Raw genomic sequence first — 20,356 nt, 5'->3', positions numbered from 1 at the left:
ACGAGTCAAAGAAATCTGTCAATGCTTTTCGGAGTGTTGCAAAAGAGAAGCCACAACAGGGCTATGATAACAGAAAGAAATTCAATATAGAGCTGTTATCTCATCAGTACATGTCAAGATAGATGGTAATCCTATAGGAACCCATCCATTATTATCTAAATTAAGTATCATATTTGCCCACCAAAACCACGTTATCCAGTAACCTGGGATGTTACCAAGGTATTAAGTTATCTGAAGTCTCTACACCCTAGCTCTACCTTGAGCCTCAAGCAACTTACTTTGAAAACTGTCATGCTCATTGCTCTGACATCCTTGGATAGAGGCCAGACAATAAGCAAGTTAGACATTGAATTCTGTAATATTACTCATGATTTCATTCTGTTTGTTATTCCGGAGCTGACAAAGACTTTGTCAGTTACCAGACCTCATTATGCTAAGCAGTACATCAAGAGAACCTGAATATACAGAGCAGGAAGGTAGAAATCGTCCATCAAAGTTATTTATTTCATTTAGAAGACCCTACAAACAAGTAACCTCACAGACAATTGCAAGATGGGTAAAAACAGTTATGTCAAATGTAGGCATGGACACCAGTCATTTCAAGGCACATAGTACAAGGGGAGCTGCCTGTTCAGCAGCCTTGCATCAGGTAGCAACACTGACACAAGTCCTACAACTTTGAGACTGGTCGACCAGCACAACCTTCACCAGATTCTACCATCGAGATGTTTCTGAGTGTTATTCTTCAAAACATTTTGACAAAATTGGCCCTAGCGACCATGACCACGCCCTTAGCAACAACCAAATGGCAGTATATTTTGGTCAAATAACAACATCATATGGTAGGCAAATGAGTAAACATTCAAAAAATGTATGCAAATACCGTAGCAACCATGACCACGCCCATAGCAACAGCCAAACGGTCGTGAATTTCACAAAGATAACAGGGATTAGTAGACAATTGAATAAACATTCAAAAAATGTATGTAAATTTGCCTAGCAACAAGACCACGCCCATAGCAACTGCCAAATAATCATGTATATTGCAAAGATAACAACAGGAATAGAAAGACAAATGAATAAACATTCAAAAAATGTATGCAAATGTGCCTAGCAACAACCAAATGGCAGTATATTTTGGTCAAATAACAACATCATATGGTAGGCAAATGAGTAAACATTCAAAAAATGTATGCAAATACCGTAGCAACCATGACCACGCCCATAGCAACAGCCAAACGGTCGTGTATTTCACAAAGATAACAGGGTTTAGTAGACAATTGAATAAACATTCAAAAAATGTATGTAAATTTGCCTAGCAACAAGACCACGCCCATAGCAACTGCCAAATAATCATGTATATTGCAAAGATAACAACAGGAATAGAAAGACAAATGAATAAACATTCAAAAAATGTATGCAAATGTGCCTAGCAACAACCAAATGGCAGTGTATTTTGGTCAAATAACAACATCATATGGTAGGCAAATGAGTAAACATTCAAAAAATGTATGCAAATACCGTAGCAACCATGACCACGCCCATAGCAACAGCCAAATGGTCGTGTATTTCACAAAGATAACAGGGATTAGTAGACAATTGAATAAACATTCAAAAAATGTATGTAAATTTGCCTAGCAACAAGACCACGCCCATAGTAACTGCCAAATAATCATGTATATTGCAAAGATAACAACAGGAATAGAAAGACAAATGAATAAACATTCAAAAAATGTATGCAAATGTGCCTAGCAACAAGACCACGCCCATAGCAACAGCCAAATGACCACATATATTGCAAAGGTAACAAAGGGGATTAATAGACAATTAAATAAACATTCAAAAAATGTATGTAAATATGCCTAGCAACAAGACCACGCCCATAGCAACAGCCAAATGATCACGTATATTGAAAAGATAATATCAGGAATTCATACACAAGTGAACAAAAACATACAAAAATGTATGCAAATATATCTAACAACATGACCATGCCCATAGCAACAGCCAAATGATAGCACATATCGTAAAGATAGCAACATCGTTGGATAGGCAACTAGATAGTCATTCACCAAATGAACACTTATTGTTAGCATGGACTACCATATGGATAAACATTTTTAAAAACTGTACAGTTGTGCTAAAACGCCATTGGTGGTATTTTTTAATAAAGCTATCAAATATTAGCAATCGGTCGAATATGTACTCATTTTACATCTTTTTGACGATAGTAGTCGGTGGTACGATCACAAAAAGTGTCGAAATCGGAACTTTTCCAGTTCCGACTGATTTCAAAGTCCCGCCTTACAAACTCCGCCACATTTGATCGGGCGTCCACTTGGGTATAAGTTACAATTGAACTTGTGATTTCGGGATTTCTCGTCCTCCGGACTGGGACTAGTACTTTTGTAGCCAAGGCGAGGTACAATTACTAAATAGTCGATTTATTGCTGATATTTGAACACAGATGCGTTAAATCTTTAGTTACTAGCATTTCAGGTAAGCCCAGGTTTCACAACTGTCTCTTTGTAGGCGACTTACTCCGTATGCAAACAGGGCGACATGGACCCTCAGACCACTAGTGGTCAACCAGTCTGAGATGGATCTGAGATGGAGTTGCTTATTTTTTAAAAATAAGGTATCATTTGAATGGAAAATAAATGTTCTACATCATAGTACCAAATACACACATTGAAATATCACACACATAACCGAAATATGGATTAATGTAATAAAATATAAATAAAACAAACATAGGTTGTTTATTTATTGACATCACAAATAAACAAAATATTTATATTACAAACAAAATTCAAAATACCAACATTTATGTTCCTACAAAACTTCTGTATACTGGTTAAATGGTCAAAATCGCCGAAAATTTGTCAGAAAATGTTATTTTTAGTCGTAATAAATTTGAACGAAAATAATCAACGGCTCACTAATCCAATTACGAGGCAATAGTCAGCCCCGCACCGGCAATCAAAGGGACAAAAATATCTGAAGTCGTCGCCCCAATACCTTCTGAAAAATCAGTTTGTGTAATTATATATCATTATTTGACAGAACAACAAAAAATTATCACCAAATTTATCCTCAAAATCAGTAAAAAATGCTCCCAAATTGGTAGTTTACGAGTCCGAATCGGGACGACAACGTGACGCTTTTCGCCGTCATGCTTACCCACGAAAGCAAATATGCAGTCGGGACTTTGAAGTTACGTTGCGATAATCGGATCCTTCCATATACTGTATTGAGTTCACGCAGCCATCTCCTTGTACAAAACATCGTATTCATAGTCAAAATTGAGTGGAAATTTCTACGAACAGCACATTTATTTACATTGCAAACGATGTTAGGGGAGACAGATTTTGTTTTGGTGATGTTGAAATTTAAATTTTACATTGAAAAACTCGCGTAAAAAATCCGATCGGAAAATCGCCCATATCACGAGTAAGTTTCCCTCCACTGACCTCTACACACTGAGCTAATACAAATACAAGTCATTATTGAGCCGTAACAGAAAGAAATAAAACCAAAATAATCCACAATATAGCCCAAAATTACCCCCAGAATGTTAGCATGGGCATCAAGATTGCGTAAATTTGAACGACATTCAAAAATTCAACCATAAACTGCCATCGGCAGCTCACACGGCCTTAGTGGGAATTTGATGCTTACATACAAGTACAATGTCTTCCCATAGCTAAATACTTGTATTCAACGATGTATTTCAAGTCAAATTCTGTCGAAATATCCAAAGATAGTGACATATTTTATATCGTAGGCCATGTTATGAGAGCCGTTTATTACTTCCGCCATGTGAAATTCGATTTCGTGAGCGAAAAACGCACAAAAAATTACGATCGCTCGTCATTTGGATCGTACTCCAGATACCGTTCACTGTCATGCTTTCAAAATGGCTGTGTAGATAAACAAGGCTAATACGCATGTGTGGAACTAGTTATGGCAGCAATTTTTGCAGCAATAGCTGCCGTTAAATGGCATAACGGTGAGGTAGGTGAATGACCTTTGGCGTTCCCGCAATAGCGGGAATTGGTGGTGAAAGGGTTAATGGTACGTAGATCGTGAACAATTTATCCATTGTTGTGGGCTTGCCAGACTTCCTTGATGAACAAATGAACAAATACATGGTCAGAAGGGTGGGGGTGGGTGGTGGGTGGGTGGGCGGTCAACCGCAACTATTCTAAAAATAGACATTGTCTAAACAAACACACTGGGCGCTTGCCTGTGTGCGGGCGCTAACCTGAGTAAGTACGGTATATACCTACGACAGATCAACATGTGGAATAACATTTTTAAAATCTATACAGTTGTGCTACAATTCCATTGGTGCTACTTTTACAATTATAACAGGGATGGGTAGGCAATTGAATAAACATTATTTTAAAAGATGTAAATTCAGTTAGCAACAAGACCACACCCTTAGCAACAGATATACTGTGATGTATAATGCCAAAATAAGGTAAATGAATAGACATTGCAAAATTGTATGTAGATATGCCTAGCAAGGAGACCACATCAACAACAACAGTTAATGATGGTGTATATAGCAGATATAACACAGTGGATGGATAGGCATCATATATAATTGAGGACCTGGTAGGATAGTGGTTGCAATATGAATGCTGTAATCCTTAAAGAGGTTGCAATGGATTGTATACTCCCCAGGGAGTTGAGGAAGTAAAGGGCTGTTGTGCCACTATACATCCATGCCAGGAGTTATAATTTTAAAGCACTTTGAAGTTTGATCGCAGAGTGGGAAAGCACTATATAAAAGACAACATTATTAGGCATGGGAATAAATAGCAACAAGACCACACAATCATTACAGAAAATTAAAGTTTACTGTCAACAGTTGTACTACAATGCTATTGGTGCTTTTATCTATTTCTTTATAGAACTGATAGAAGGTTTGAACTACTTGGAGTTCTCAGACAGCTCAGAAAATGATGTCCTGACATCTTCTAGACTCAAAGCAGAAACCCTACCAAGTTCAAGAGTGGAGTATGGTCGATTACCTTCCTACCTTACTACGTATACACCACGTAGTCACTACTACAGTTCACCTCCATCACCAAGGGCAACCAGTCCTGTGTTGTTGAGGTCCTCAATGAGTGACAGATATGGAGATCCTCCATACACACCAACAAGGGCAGATAGAATCCATGACAGAGTAGAACACTTACTGAGGAAAAACCGAGTAAGTCTCACTCTATTGTACATTTTGTGTAGAATACAAAATTTAATAATTTCCAAAATAAACATATTTATGGGTGCATATGTGAAGCCTTGCACATACATGTACATGGATATTCATATGATTGTTATGAAGCAACGCTAGATTTTTAATGTCAAATCACTGTGGCAATCAAATTAATATGATAGTTTCAAACACCGAGTCTCTATTTCCATGGCAATGAAGGAACACATTCATATAATTTCTAAAATAATGTCACATTCAGTGAAGTTTTACCTTCTTTCATGAAGAGATGTCATATAGCTTTAAAAAAAGGAAATAATACATGATCATATGACATTGTACAGGTGAGTTGTGACTGTAATTTTATACAGACGGTATGTTGAGGTGAAAAAATAATGTCACACACAAACAAATCCATAAAAAACAGTTTTCCAACACACAGCAAAGATCTAATAATTTGTGTTATGGTATATAGATTGACACATTCAGTTGTACACATACAGACACAAGACACATGTTACATGTACTACACCTTCATTGTAAGATAAAATATTAACTGAAGTGATCATGTGATATATACAAGTATGTGGATTGTATAGGTTAAACCAAGTTGGCATACACTCCATATTAACAGCAGCTGCATGCAAATACAATCTCAAGTATGTTAGGGAAGGCAGATATATCAAGTGCATCGTAATTAAGCGTCAGGACGAGTTATGCCGGGTGAAGACACGTGAAGACGATAAACGACGAGAAACGGGAGATAATGAGGTGTTCGTAGTTCATGAATAACTGACAATAAATAATTACTTTTGCCCTCCTTTGTTTTCTATAAGTACATCGTATTCACGTGTTTCAGGATGTTATTTGATGTTATCGCCTTTGTTTGTTTCCAGTACCGACATCGTCTTTGTGTGTCTTTGACCGTAATTTGAAAAAAGTAAAAAACATCGGAACTATGCGCAATCAACAGGGCTCGAAATGAACTTGTTTCCCTGGTAGCCCTGTACAACACATGTAAAGTTATATACAACTAGTTAATATCGTAAAATGATAAAAAGACATCCAGATGTCTAAAAAAAATTATAATAATACCACTGATAACTAATATACACAGACAGAAGAGGAAGGTGTGCATACAAAATTATTAATTGAATTAAATTGTACGCGATGTATCGGTAATCGACTGCGGCCCTTGGGAATGTGTTGACCAATTATACAACCAAAACCCTGTGTGCATATGATGATGATGAAGAGAGAAACGGTAAAAATAATTTGCACCAAAAAGCTCAATTTCCCAAATACAAGTACAACTTACGATGTCGGATTACGGTATGCCAGTGCCAGTGAAGTGGTACGGTGATTAGTGTGTCATGACTAATTTTGTATCTTTTAAATGCGACTACAAGTAAAACAGGTCTTAGAAATTCATAATTACTGCGAACAATATCAACTGAAACTTCATTTTATACGATAGGATTTAAGCCGAGAACGACTACGAGTGTCATTTACCAAATATGTATACATCGGCAATCAATGCACATGACATCAGCATTGACATGTTGACTCATTAGTGAATGACCGGTTTACTATTCTCAGGCTGCGGACTCAGTGATATGAAACCTTGTATTTCCACAATTTCCCAATGTCAAATGTAATTTACTTGAACTTTAGCCGTAAACAAATGTAATATCTTGGTAAGAAACAGTGAGAAAAGTGACTCGGAAACAGTTGAATTACTTGTAATTTGCCTGATGAATCCACCGCTACTAACTTCAAATTGTAATCACGGTGTGATGACGTCAAGGTTGGAAAATTATCATGGATTCATTTGTGCTCGGTTATGCAGCCGTCAAATTTACATGCCCTCAAAGCAACCCTTTAGAATGGAAATTACAGTTTTCAACAACAATGAAGTTTAGAATTATTCAATGTAAAATGAAAAACAATTCTCAAATATCGGATTGCGAGTAGCCCAACGTTCATTCATAGACGTTGTGAAAGCAACCAAAATTAAAAGAGCGAGCATAGCAGCGGGAGAATGCGTTGTGGTCGTTGCAGTGTCGTATTTTGTTTTTGTAGTTAAAATGTTGCACAGCACATTATTTTATCGTATACGCACGGTCGCGAAAACTCGACACTTTCATTGCAAATACATTGTTCCACATTGTACATCTTCAAGATATTTTGTAAGCCTTTTTGGTAAATAGTAGCTCACTTAGGCTGCCAAATATTGAAAGTGGTAGCCCCGTGCCAACAGATAGACTGTTTCGAGCCCTGTCAACCTACCATATCTACAGAACTCGAACGACAAACTTCATAGTTTTCGATAATAAAGCAGATCTAGGTCCTGTGACATGAGAGTACTCACGACCGGTATAGCGATCTACTATAAATTAGTACACTGCTGTGTTTATCATTCCCTCTTCAAATTCATGAGGTTAAGAAAAAAAAACATTTTGAAGAAAAAAAATCCCTGAGTTTAAAAAGTACCAAATGTGAACGAAAAACTTACAAATAATACAGTCAAACAAACTTTGAAATAATTTATTTTTTAGTAATTACCGTTACTGGCTGTGTATCATGATTTGGTCCTGCTATATCAAATGACAGCATTAGTTACATACTGTAAACTTGATACTAGAAGCTGACATTAGGTGTCCTTGAAACTCTGAAATCGTGAACTAAAACTATCAAAAGCATCAAAGTTAGGATGCTTTGTAAATACCACTGTAATTATTTTCTGATTTTCACAACACGTTCATTCTTCATGTCTGACCGGGCACACATGCATCGGCCGTCTATAGTGGCCATGCCAGTGATCACGCATTGATTCAGTGCCCAACATTCATATGTTTCACTGTCACCATCATGCAACGCGATCCCCTAACACAACCTTTTCGGAATCAAAATACACATGTACTCATTTCGTTTCCATTAATCTAACCCCCATCAACAAATGAAAAAAATCACAACCTGTCCCATAAATTTGGTTTACTAAGGCTTCTGAGCTTTGGCAGATATATGTTCCGATTTCCGGTAGCAAGCTTTGCACACTTCTTTGAGTAGGTCAGAGGTCGCGACAGTGACGGTAGACAAAACATGTGACAAGAGACGACGTCAATTTAGACGTCTCATCTACTCCCTCTAAGGTTTCAATTTGTAGATTAGGTTGATCAAAGTTGTTCTTTTTGTGGAATTTTTTATGTTAACAATAGAACTGTGTGTTGTCACTGTATCTTATATGATGTCAACAAAACTTTCCCTTATAGTATAGTTCTTGTGGGATTGACGTCAGGGCCTGGCCCTGGACTTAGATAATTTTGATGTCTGCCGTAAAATGAATGCACCAAAGCAATGCATAGCAAGTTGCAAAAATTATTGAGTCATTTGTAATTTTAGGGGGGCCAATGTCGCAAGGTCGCGGGCTCCGCAGAACACTGGCCTAAAACATTTGATGTTCGTTCGAACCTTACAATCTTGCTGTATTGAACTCAGGGGTCGGTCGAAAATAAAAAAAGGGTTGTTTTTTTCTGATGTCGGAGCTGCAAATTAGGGTCTGTCGGGAGATGAGAAACAGAAAAATTAAAAGGGCCGCCCTAAGCTATAATACACGCCCTGTGGTACCGTACACCAGGGACATAACGTGCTAACACTACAAATGTAAATGACATGCACAAATCAAATCATGCACTTGTGTCCAAGACAATTTGTAATATCACCACAAAGTGCACTGATGAATGCTTCGCGACTTTCCAAAACTTTGTAATTTCGTGGAAAGTGCATATCATTGTTAGTCATTGTATATTGTAAAGGATTAAACTCCAGTTTCTTCCTTTCTTTTCCAAAACATAACGATTTTTATTGAAACACGGTTACTCTAATGTCAAAATGTATGCATGATGAAAATAACTAGGGCACGATAATAATTTTAAAAAACTATGTATTTCATGAACTTCGAAAACAGTAAGCTAAGGTTTGGTGTTTTGATAGGTGAATTATCAAGGTGGGACATACGTACACATGCAGAGTGTGAATGAAAACACTGACGGAAATACGCATTCTGGAAGACATTGACAACTTTCCCAAGTCTTTTTCTCGTCCTCCCTATTATTATTAGTACGTAAAACGCTTTCAATGATCAACGTTATGCCGACGCTTGACACTGTGATTATTGTGGCTAAACCGTGCAAAAGGGAGAAAGTGGTCGTTTGAAAAACACGATTCACAATTATTGCATCTGTTTTGTGTAGTGTTGTGATTTTCTTGCCCAATTATCACTCCACAGCGCATTTGCGAGTTCAATTGTTCAATAGTACAGGAATCGATATATTCAAGAAGTCTGTGATTTATTCACGAAACGTTGCGATCTTCCTTGTAACGTTCGCCGACTGATTTTCGTCCCTTATTCTCAAATTTACAACAATACAAAAGAAAGAAAGGAAAAAACCAAGCTAGATTTATTAGATTATCTGTTGAGTGTTTGTACATCAAATTAAATACACCGACGTACACGTCGGTACGGCCGCTGTGCTTCGGTCGCGGCTTGGATTTCGTGTATTCCTTGTCGCCCACTGGGGTGAACGGCAGCATGTTGAATGAAGTTATGTTGAAACGAAGATCAGGGTCCTGAAAAGGGCTGACAGGGAAAATATTCCCTGTACCTTCTGATCTTCATTGAGAATTAGACAAGAGACGTAAGTAAGACATGTTGTTTGATCTGAAGCTATCGAAATACAAATGGGTAACTCTTTGGAGACACATACTAATGTTTATATGTATTGTTTAACCCATAGAACAACGTAAAGCCGCGTCTTTCAGATTAGTGATGGACAGACAATAGATGTTTATGTACAAACTTTGGCTCATGAATATGCATGAAACCTTTATGAATATTCATCGTCCTTTATCATCTTCACTCGTCTTTACCCGGCGTAGCACGTCCTAACGCATAATTATGATACACTTGATATATCTGCCTTCCCTTAAGGCATGGCTTTCGTAATATATCATGAATATGCAATTGACCTTGATACTCATGAATATTCATCACCAGTTCCACTTCCGTGTATGTGTACGTACAATCTGACAGTATGGTCTGCAGCGGATGGCCTGTACTTTCGCAAAAATCACTTCTTTCCCATCATTTAATTATATTTCCTTTGAAAACAGTCAAATGCATGCTATTTGTTGACATCAAGCCAATCTAACTGCACTATGAATCTATAAATTCAATCGAATTGAAATGTCATTTAAAGTCCCAGAGTCACTTGTTTGATCAAAGTTTTGAACCTGTTGTACATTTTCCTTGATATACAACAAAACTGATATTATCTATTTCACTTGTCCTGTATAATTATCAAACAATGGATTATTTAAAGAATTTTAACAAAAGTTTGGATAAAGTACAGAAGTGTTTGACAGTTGGAATATTGCCCTAGAATCGGGCCTTGATGGGAGGAGCTTGACATTTCAGATGTAAAACATATGTTAATTTGTTTGGTTGATATATGAATACATGATGTTTGTTGCAAATTTGCAAATATTACCATTTAGTCGGATCAGTAGATGTTTACACTCACGGGGTAATGCGTTAATTTGGGCAAATAGTGAGTTTGTTCTAGCAAGCTAATTAATGCAAAGCTGATAAACTCAGATAAGACATTGATATCAGGTAGGAAATAGAAAAAAACAGTAAGAGGAAACAGTATTTAAAACTTTATTTGAAATATACAGAAAATAACATTAGAAATCCGGAAAATCGCGAGTACAAAATTGATCATTGGTCCTTTACCCTGTGCCTTAACGTACTCAAGATGTTATCCTATCATCCTGCAACACATTATTGCCACAGTTGTTGCTTTAGTAGATAGGTAGAAGCAATTTTATTGTCTGAACACAGTGGGAATGTAATAGATGTTGGAGTCATGTGTTTTGCTTTCTGTTTTTGTTGAGACAGGAAACTATTTTCTTTCTACACAGACTGCCCATGACCATGGATGATCATGAATACATCCATGTGAGAACAAACTTTTATATCATACTTTTGAACTAGAATACATACTTCCTGTCTGTGACATAAAGAAATGAATATTAACCACATACAAGGCAACAGTTAGTTGAAAAAAACAAGAACGGTAGAGCTGCTTAATAATAATTAGATAATATGCAGTAATAATGATTTTAATAATAATAATAAAGTTTATTTGCATATAGACCACCCTACCTGGGGTAGTTTGTTATACTGAGTCCAAAAAAGGAGTCTTTTATGAACATCTGTTGCCATGGTAACCAAAATCACCATAATATGATTATTTTTTCCAAAATTTGACATAAAACATGGAGAAATATAAAATTCATACAAAAATATCCTTATTTTTGGCATTAATGAGTTGGTGCTATCTGTTGTAACATAAATTGTCTAAAATAGGAAACCTATTTCCATGGAAACATGCAGTAGACTTGAAAATGTTATTTTGGTTAAACGCATATGCGTCTGACATATAACTATAAATTTAATAACAATCTATATTATTGGCTCCCGCGTGGGAGGTAATGTTTTGGCAATGTCTGTGTAGAAATTTTGTTCCACTCATATCTCAAAAAGTACTGATGAAGCAAATGTTCTGCAATTTACTATGTGGCATTGTCAGGCTGTAAGTTGTTTTTTTTTTTTTTTTTTTTTTTTAATTTTTGTGCTGGGAATTCCTCCCAGCAATTTTCTGTTATGCAGACAAATACAAACAAACACACACAAATGCTACGGAGATCCATTCGGGTTTATGACTACATGACAGGGCTATGTTGCACGCTCTATATCACGTTGCTGTGGAACTGTCAAGGCTTTCCCAGTCAGTCTACAGGCTATCCCAGAGTCACCCAGGCCCGGCAAACATAGCACCTGCGGGCTCTGTGTGAGTAATCGTCCCTGACTTTTCGAGTCATAACTCCAGGAGTCCCCCCAAATTTGCACTCATCTTGTGAGTGAGACACGGCTGAGTGATACAGCCTACCCATTGAGTCTGTAGAACACTCACCCTGGGTTTGGGTCGGTTACAGAAAAATTCCTCGTTTCCAGTGGGATTCGAACCAGTGACCTCCCAACTGCTAATCCTGTGCACTAACCACTACGCTACAGGGAGCTGGCTGTAACTTAGCACTGATTAGTTTTTGGTGGGAGTGACTTGCATAATTAATGATTTGCATAATTAATGATTTATAAATACGGGGCTATATATGCATAACAGCTGCACCAAATTCAACAAAACTTGCTACATCTACGGATCATACAAAGATATAAGAGCACTAAAAGACATTAACTTGTGTCAAGTTAATTAAGAGCTAATTTGCATAATTAATGAATGTTTGTATAAACTTGGGTTATGCATTCAGAATGGCTTTATCAAATTTGATAAAACTTGTCACAGATATTGATCATACAGAGATATGAACGTTCTTACAGAAATTAAGTGCTGTCAAGTAATTACTCATTTGCATAATTGATGAACTTTGGCAATTAGGGCCTATACCAAGAAAGACCGCCAAATTTGATGAAACTTGCAACAGAAATTGATCATAGAGATATGATAGTTCTTGATAAAATTTAGTGCTGCCAATTAGTTACTTATTTGCATAATTAATGAACTTTGGCAATTAGAGCCTATACCAAAGACTGCCAAATATGATGAAACTTTCAACAGATATTGATCATACAGAGATACTATAGTTCTTAATGAAATCTAGTTTTGTCAATTAATTGATTTTGTATCATCATTGCCGACAAGAAGCATTACAATACCGTCATGACACGTCGACGGCATCCCGGGATCGCACAGCATATTTTAGCTCAATCATACTCGCTAAATGGCGCCTTTTGAACGGCGCATTTAGCAACAAAGTAAACATATTTCATCTCAAATAAATATACTAGCTATTAGAATAACTTCAAGGGATCAGGACATGCAGTGCCACATTATATTTGTTGGTTCCATAATTCATTACTTGATTGATTTGCTCCAAGCACTTATGGAAGCATGTTCCAATTCGTTTCATGTAAATAGCACTGTGTACCACTCAAAAGCCGAGGTTCATATAAGTTACTTGCAAAATTTCGATGAAAATGACGTCAACGAAGGTTTATTAACCTGATTTTATTATCAGCAATAAATTGTAAAGAATTACTTAATTTCATGAGTTTCGTTTGTCATTTAATGACTTTAGCAACTCGTCTGGAAGAAAATTTGTATGGTTTCCCTTGTTGTGATATCACCTCATACAACAGGCCTATTTAATATTCATTAGAAGAATTTTGTAACGAATCATGGTATCCGAAGTATACAGTTTAGGAAACCAACAAATCAAATATCGCGATGTGTTCATGATATTCTATATGATTGGACAATATTGACGTCAGCAATCAAGGTCGTGACCCCAGCAGGTTATGAGAGAAAGCCTGCAACTAGATTTTAGCCACGTTCAGTCCAATTTCTGTTTGTTTTGATGTTGGAGACATTATTTCTGTACGACTTTGAGAATTTTGCAATATATATAATTGATAAATATAATTATATCATGTGGATAAATTAAACCCGAGTGTGCTCTCCGAGTTCATACATACACTACTTCAGCTTTGATTGGGGGAACTATCCTACGTATACTGCCGCGACCTCAGTGACAGCCAGCGAAACAAAACTTGACAACACTACCCACCTACCGATAATCAAATATATAATAATCACCTGTACATCGTGATAAAAACACGCAATAATTGGAGTCCCCAAGAAGTCCCATGGGTCTCAGACTTGGACTAGAGTATCGCGCCCTAGCCAGCCCTGGCCAAAAATAATAGATATAAACTTGTGTTCACAAGCCAAACATGTGATAATACAAGACCACAACGAAAACTGTGAAACATTTACAGGTCACTCTCATTTTATATATGGACAACAAAATTAGGTCGGACTCATTTTTTGTTTCGCCAAGGAAGTCAAAGGCCTCTACTGCAAAACCACTGAACTTTAGTAGCAATCAACTTCTGCGACTGGAAAGAATCAACAATCGAAACCTTATACTTGATTCGAATTATTACTAGTCAGTACATTGTAGTTTATATCATTAGAGGCATTTTGATATCGACTTGTAACAGTAGTTGAGCTCCTAGTTTTATCGAGGGCTGAATAGGCAATCAACTTGAACCCGGTATACTCTCCAACATCACTAGCATTTTCACTATTGTTGCTATTATCGTAGGACATGACACCTACATAAAAGCCAAATCTATCTATCGAACATTGTAAAATCATCATTGAAAGAAGATTCATCACTCTGAGATTAATTCTGATGAATATCAAAGTCAGAATTACAACTGTCTGCCATTGCTTACTATACTTACTGAGATCAAATGGTTCTCTCTATGACATCATAATCCCCAAAAGGGAGAACAATAGAGAGTGTAACTGTAAGGTCATGGCTGCTCGGGTCGCCGCTGATCGCCAATTTTAATTCTTTTTTTCTCACTTATCATACAGTATTCAATAGTCAGCTTTGCATTTACTTTTTATGAGATGTATAAAGAACATTTTTCAAGGTTGTGGTATGGAGCATTTTGAATCCCCTTTAATACAAGCAGCCAGATGTCTTTGAATGGTCAAGAACGAAGCCGATCAATGTCAGAAAATTGGGGAAAAATTTAGCCAATTCAAGCACTGTGTATGGAGCCCAGTGTAACAAACTGGTGTTTGGAATTACTTTTTAAAATAACTCTTCATTGGTATTGCATTTTTAAAACTCCAAATGATATTTTCCCCCATGTATACTCCAGGTAACTGATGATGAAAATGATAACGAAGTAGACACAGATTCCATTGAGGCCCTGAGAACATCATTGGCTAGTGACCGTCTTAATGTATCCCAACTGTCACACTTTGAACCAGATAGGAGGTACATAATGCCATACATAAATATGTAATCCATGTTATATACTGTTCAACTAACATTCCAACCTATTACTTGGGAGTGACATATATGTAACATGGGCTTCTTCTCCAGAGGGACGATACTACAAGTGGCGCCGTGCGTGCGTCCATCCATCCATCCATCCTTACGTAATATGTCATTTCTCAGACATGCTTGTATTATATCTGATTTCTTTCAAACCAGACACAATGGTGACGTATCACATGGGACATATGCGCGTCAATATATTTATTAATATGTACAAAGTTGATCTCTGTTCTCATTTATCACCTTGACACAAAACCTAGCTGTACTTCTCATCATCCTTGCATGAATGATATTAACAGTGTATCGGGACAGGCCATGTCAACAACTGACAACTCTATTCATACACACTTTATTATTGCCTTTAAATTTGTATGTGTGGTAAATCTGCAATATTGGTACATGTAATTTAGAAATTGTACATGTTTGTAGATTTGTGTGTGTGTGTGTGTGTGTGCGTGTGCACATGCACATTTGTTTTATAGTACATGTAGCTGTGGATAATATTTGCAGCGTACAATGACTGTACACAATGCAATATGAAATGTATCTAATTAATATGGCAGACGGAGGAATTACTGTCAGATTTTGTATGTGATTATATGTATTTATCTGTCATTAGAAACAAAACAAAACAAACTGAGAAAATTTGTACACCATCAGGTTGAGGTTCAGTACAGTATAGTGTGTATTTGTTTGTGTATTTCACGTTAAAACTCTTCCTGAAAATTTACATAATTTTGAATTTAGGTTTGTTTGAAGACAAATTGATGATACAATTACATTGATTTATTTTTCTTTCAGTCTCTCTATCCATATTGATAACGCTGAACATTGGACCAATGCCAAGTCAGAGTGGACCACAAAATCACACAGAGCAGTATTTGACGATACTATGAACAAGCTATACAGACAAATGTACAGGGAAGTGCAGTTTGAATGAGTTTGACTTAATAAGTCAATTTTACTTTAAAGACTGGTCAATATACAATATGTTGACTGGTCAATATTCATTGATTATTACTGGTCGTTATTCAGGGCTATTTTTGACTTTGCTTTCTAATCTTTTAAGTGCTCTTGTACGTGTAGTTTGTAAATTTGGAATAAAGTTAACTTACATACGGCACAGAAGTGTCTTATACAATTTGTACAACTTAATAAATATGTAAACTAGTACAATATATTGATTAATTCCAATCAGACACAAATTTAAAGATGAAATTTAATTCCATGCATGTATCCTGCAGGTATAGTGTAATTTGATGCATAATATCCTGCAGGTATAGTGTAATTTGATGCATAATATCCTGCAGGTATAGTGTAATTTGATGCATAATATCCTGCAGGTATAGTGTAATTTGATGCATAATATCCTGCAGGTATAGTGTAATTTGATGCATAATATCCTGCAGGTATAGTGTAATTTGATGCATAATATCCTGCAGGTTAAGTGTAATTTGATGCATAATATCCTGCAGGTATAGTGTAATTTGATGCACAATATCCTGCAGGTATAGTGTAATTTGATGCACAATATCCTGCAGGTATAGTGTAATTTGATGCATAATATCCTGCAGGTTAAGTGTAATTTGATGCATAATATCCTGCAGGTATAGTGTAATTTGATGCACAATATCCTGCAGGTATAGTGTAATTTGATGCACAATATCCTGCAGGTATAGTGTAATTTGATGCATAATATCCTGCAGGTTAAGTGTAATTTGATGCATAATATCCTGCAGGTATAGTGTAATTTGATGCACAATATCCTGCAGGTATAGTGTAATTTGATGCACAATATCCTGCAGGTATAGTGTAATTTGATGCATAATATCCTGCAGGTTAAGTGTAATTTGATGCATAATATCCTGCAGGTATAGTGTAATTTGATGCACAATATCCTGCAGGTATAGTGTAATTTGATGCATAATATCCTGCAGGTATAGTGTAATTTGATACACAATATCCTGCAGGTTTAGTGTAATTTGATACACAATATCCTGCAGGTATAGTGTAATTTGATGCATAATATCCTGCAGGTATAGTGTAATTTGATGCATAATATCCTGCAGGTATAGTGTAATTTGATGCACAATATCCTGCAGGTATAGTGTAATTTGATACACAATATCCTGCAGGTATAGTGTAATTTGATGCATAATATCCTGCAGGTATAGTGTAATTTGATGCATAATATCCTGCAGGTATAGTGTAATTTGATGCATAATATCCTGCAGGTATAGTGTAATTTGATGCATAATATCCTGCAGGTATAGTGTAATTTGATGCATAATATCCTGCAGGTATAGTGTAATTTGATGCATAATATCCTGCAGGTATAGTGTAATTTGATGCATAATATCCTGCAGGTATAGTGTAATTTGATGCATAATATCCTGCAGGTTTAGTGTAATTTGATGCATAATATCCTGCAGGTATAGTGTAATTTGATGCACAATATCCTGCAGGTATAGTGTAATTTGATGCACAATATCCTGCAGGTATAGTGTAATTTGATGCATAATATCTTGCAGGTTAAGTGTAATTTGATGCATAATATCCTGCAGGTAGAGTGTAATTTGATGCATAATATCCTGCAGGTTTAGTGTAATTTGATGCATAATATCCTGCAGGTATAGTGTAATTTGATGCATAATATCCTGCAGGTATAGTGTAATTTGATACACAATATCCTGCAGGTATAGTGTAATTTGATGCATAATATCCTGCAGGTTAAGTGTAATTTGATGCATAATATCCTGCAGGTATAGTGTAATTTGATGCACAATATCCTGCAGGTATAGTGTAATTTGATGCACAATATCCTGCAGGTATAGTGTAATTTGATGCATAATATCCTGCAGGTATAGTGTAATTTGATGCATAATATCCTGCAGGTATAGTGTAATTTGATGCACAATATCCTGCAGGTATAGTGTAATTTGATGCACAATATCCTGCAGGTATAGTGTAATTTGATGCATAATATCCTGCAGGTATAGTGTAATTTGATACACAATATCCTGCAGGTATAGTGTAATTTGATACACAATATCCTGCAGGTATAGTGTAATTTGATGCATAATATCCTGCAGGTTTAGTGTAATTTATGCATGAAAATGTTTTATGCATTTTGACCAGTAACACACATTGTAGCAGTACTAATGTTTTGCTATTATAATTATTATTAAAATTCTTGAAGTTTCATTTATTGTTCTGTTTTTGTAAAATTCTGTATTTCTATTAATACAAGCTTTGAACTTATTTAATAGTCAATCACATAAATCACCAAATGCCTTTGCAGTGCAACAAATAAACAAACAGACACTATTAAAGGTGATTCAAAATGCTCACATTCACTATCGCTAATTTGCTAGACGACATGTTTGTGAAATGCATTCTGGTTTTAAAACTTTTCAAAAGCGTCTGCAAACACCTTAAAATGACCCTTTTTCAGTCACTTCCCTTCGGATTTACTTCGAGAGTTTTCGGGTATTTCCGGTCCCACCTAGTCCACGGGATTTTGTGACGTCATAAAGAGACATGGATAGCACGTAGCCTATGGCGAGCGTAGTCACTAGGTGAACAAAACTCAACAGCATTGTGAAAATATACATTGCTAGTGGTTGTAACAGACATCAGTAAACAAAAACTACACTCTACATGTCTTATTAACCAACATTTACCGATATTTACTCACACTTTCTGACTAATTGGCAGTGTCTGTGGGTATAAATGCTAAAATATGATCTCCCCATATTATGGCAAAATAGACTACAGTGTAGATATACATAAACACTTGTAATGTCGCTCGCGTGTTTCAATTTATTTATCTGATTTTTTTTTATTATTTGCCGAGGAGAAGCATTACAATATCTTCGACAGGCATGGCGTCGACAGCATATTATAGCCCACTATACTCGACTATACTCACTGATGTCGCCTTTTGAACGGCACATTTAGCAACAAAGTAAACATATTTATCTTGAATAAATATACTAGCTATTAGATTGCCATATCATCAGCAATAAAATTGTAAAGAATTGAGGAAATTTCGTGAGTTTAGTGTTGTCATTTACATGACTTTAGCAACTCGTCTGGAAGAAAACTTGTATGGTTTCCGATATCACTTAATTTAATGCAACAATGCAACATGCCTATTTAATATTCATTAGAAGAATTCTGTAACGAATCATGGTATTCGAAGTGTACAGTTTAGGAAACCAACAAATCAAATATCGCGATGTGTTCATGATATCAAATACGATTGGACAATATTGACGTCGGCAATCAAGGTCGTGACCCCAGCACATGGTTATGAAAGAAAGCCTGCAACTAGATACTTGGCTAGCCACGTCCGGTCCCGTTTCTCAGGGTTTGTTTTGAAGTTAGAGACGTTATTTCTGTACGACTTGAAGAATTTTACAATATATCTGATTGATAAATATGGATTACATCAACACGTGGATAAATTTAACCCGACACGAATGTGCACTGTGCTCTCCCGATTCCATACGTACATTGTATATACACTGCTTCAGCTTTGATCGGCGGCCTAGTATGAGCTTACTGCCGCGGCCGCGGTGACTGCACAAAACTTGACAACACTACCCCTCTACCGATATATAATAATCACCTGTATACCGTGATAAAAACAAGCAATAATTCGAGTCCCCAACAAGTCGATGAGACCTACTTCTGTTCTGTCCGATCCGAATGCGAGTTTCTTAGGTTTTATATGGGTTTCAGACTCGGACTAGAGTATTACGCCCTAGACAATAATAGATGTAAACTTGTGTTCACAAGCCAAACATGTGACAATACAAGACCACAACGAAAACTGTGAAAAATTTGCAGGTCAGTCTCATTTTATATATGGACAACAAAATTAGGTCGGTCACAGTTCCATTTACATTTACATGTACATGATGCAATGACTCGGAGCGTACTTCCATATATGCTCGGAGCAAATCGAATCAATTAGTGTATTATGGGACCAACACTTATAGTGTGGCACATGTCCCGATACGCCTTCTTGAAGTTTCCCATTGGTATTCTAATAGCTAGTATATTTATTCGAGATGAAATATGTTTACTTTGTTGTTAAATGCACTGTTCAAAAGGCGACGCGAG

At 36.4% G+C, this 20,356-nt stretch overlaps 1 protein-coding gene across 3 annotated transcripts in view; it reads left to right on the top strand.

The window, feature by feature from the left end:
* LOC144436631 (spermatogenesis-associated protein 6-like) overlaps positions 1-16,467 on the top strand; it is a 105,012-nt gene extending 88,545 nt beyond the window's left edge. For 2 of the 3 annotated variants that reach the window (XM_078125460.1, XM_078125459.1), the window contains exons 9-11: positions 4,923-5,224; positions 15,045-15,163; positions 16,028-16,467. In XM_078125460.1, coding sequence (XP_077981586.1) covers positions 4,923-5,224; positions 15,045-15,163; positions 16,028-16,166 — 560 coding nt within the window. In that variant the 3' untranslated portion in view covers positions 16,167-16,467. The remainder of the gene's footprint in view (positions 1-4,922; positions 5,225-15,044; positions 15,164-16,027) is intronic. The other variant, XM_078125461.1, reaches the window with a different exon arrangement.
* The last annotated feature ends 3,889 nt before the right edge of the window (positions 16,468-20,356 follow it).

Source organism: Glandiceps talaboti, chromosome 6 (genome assembly GCF_964340395.1).
Source record: "Glandiceps talaboti chromosome 6, keGlaTala1.1, whole genome shotgun sequence".
NCBI lineage: Eukaryota > Metazoa > Hemichordata > Enteropneusta > Spengelidae > Glandiceps > Glandiceps talaboti.
The sequence above is the reverse complement of the archived record's forward strand: the minus strand, read 5'-3'. Positions and strand labels throughout refer to the sequence as shown.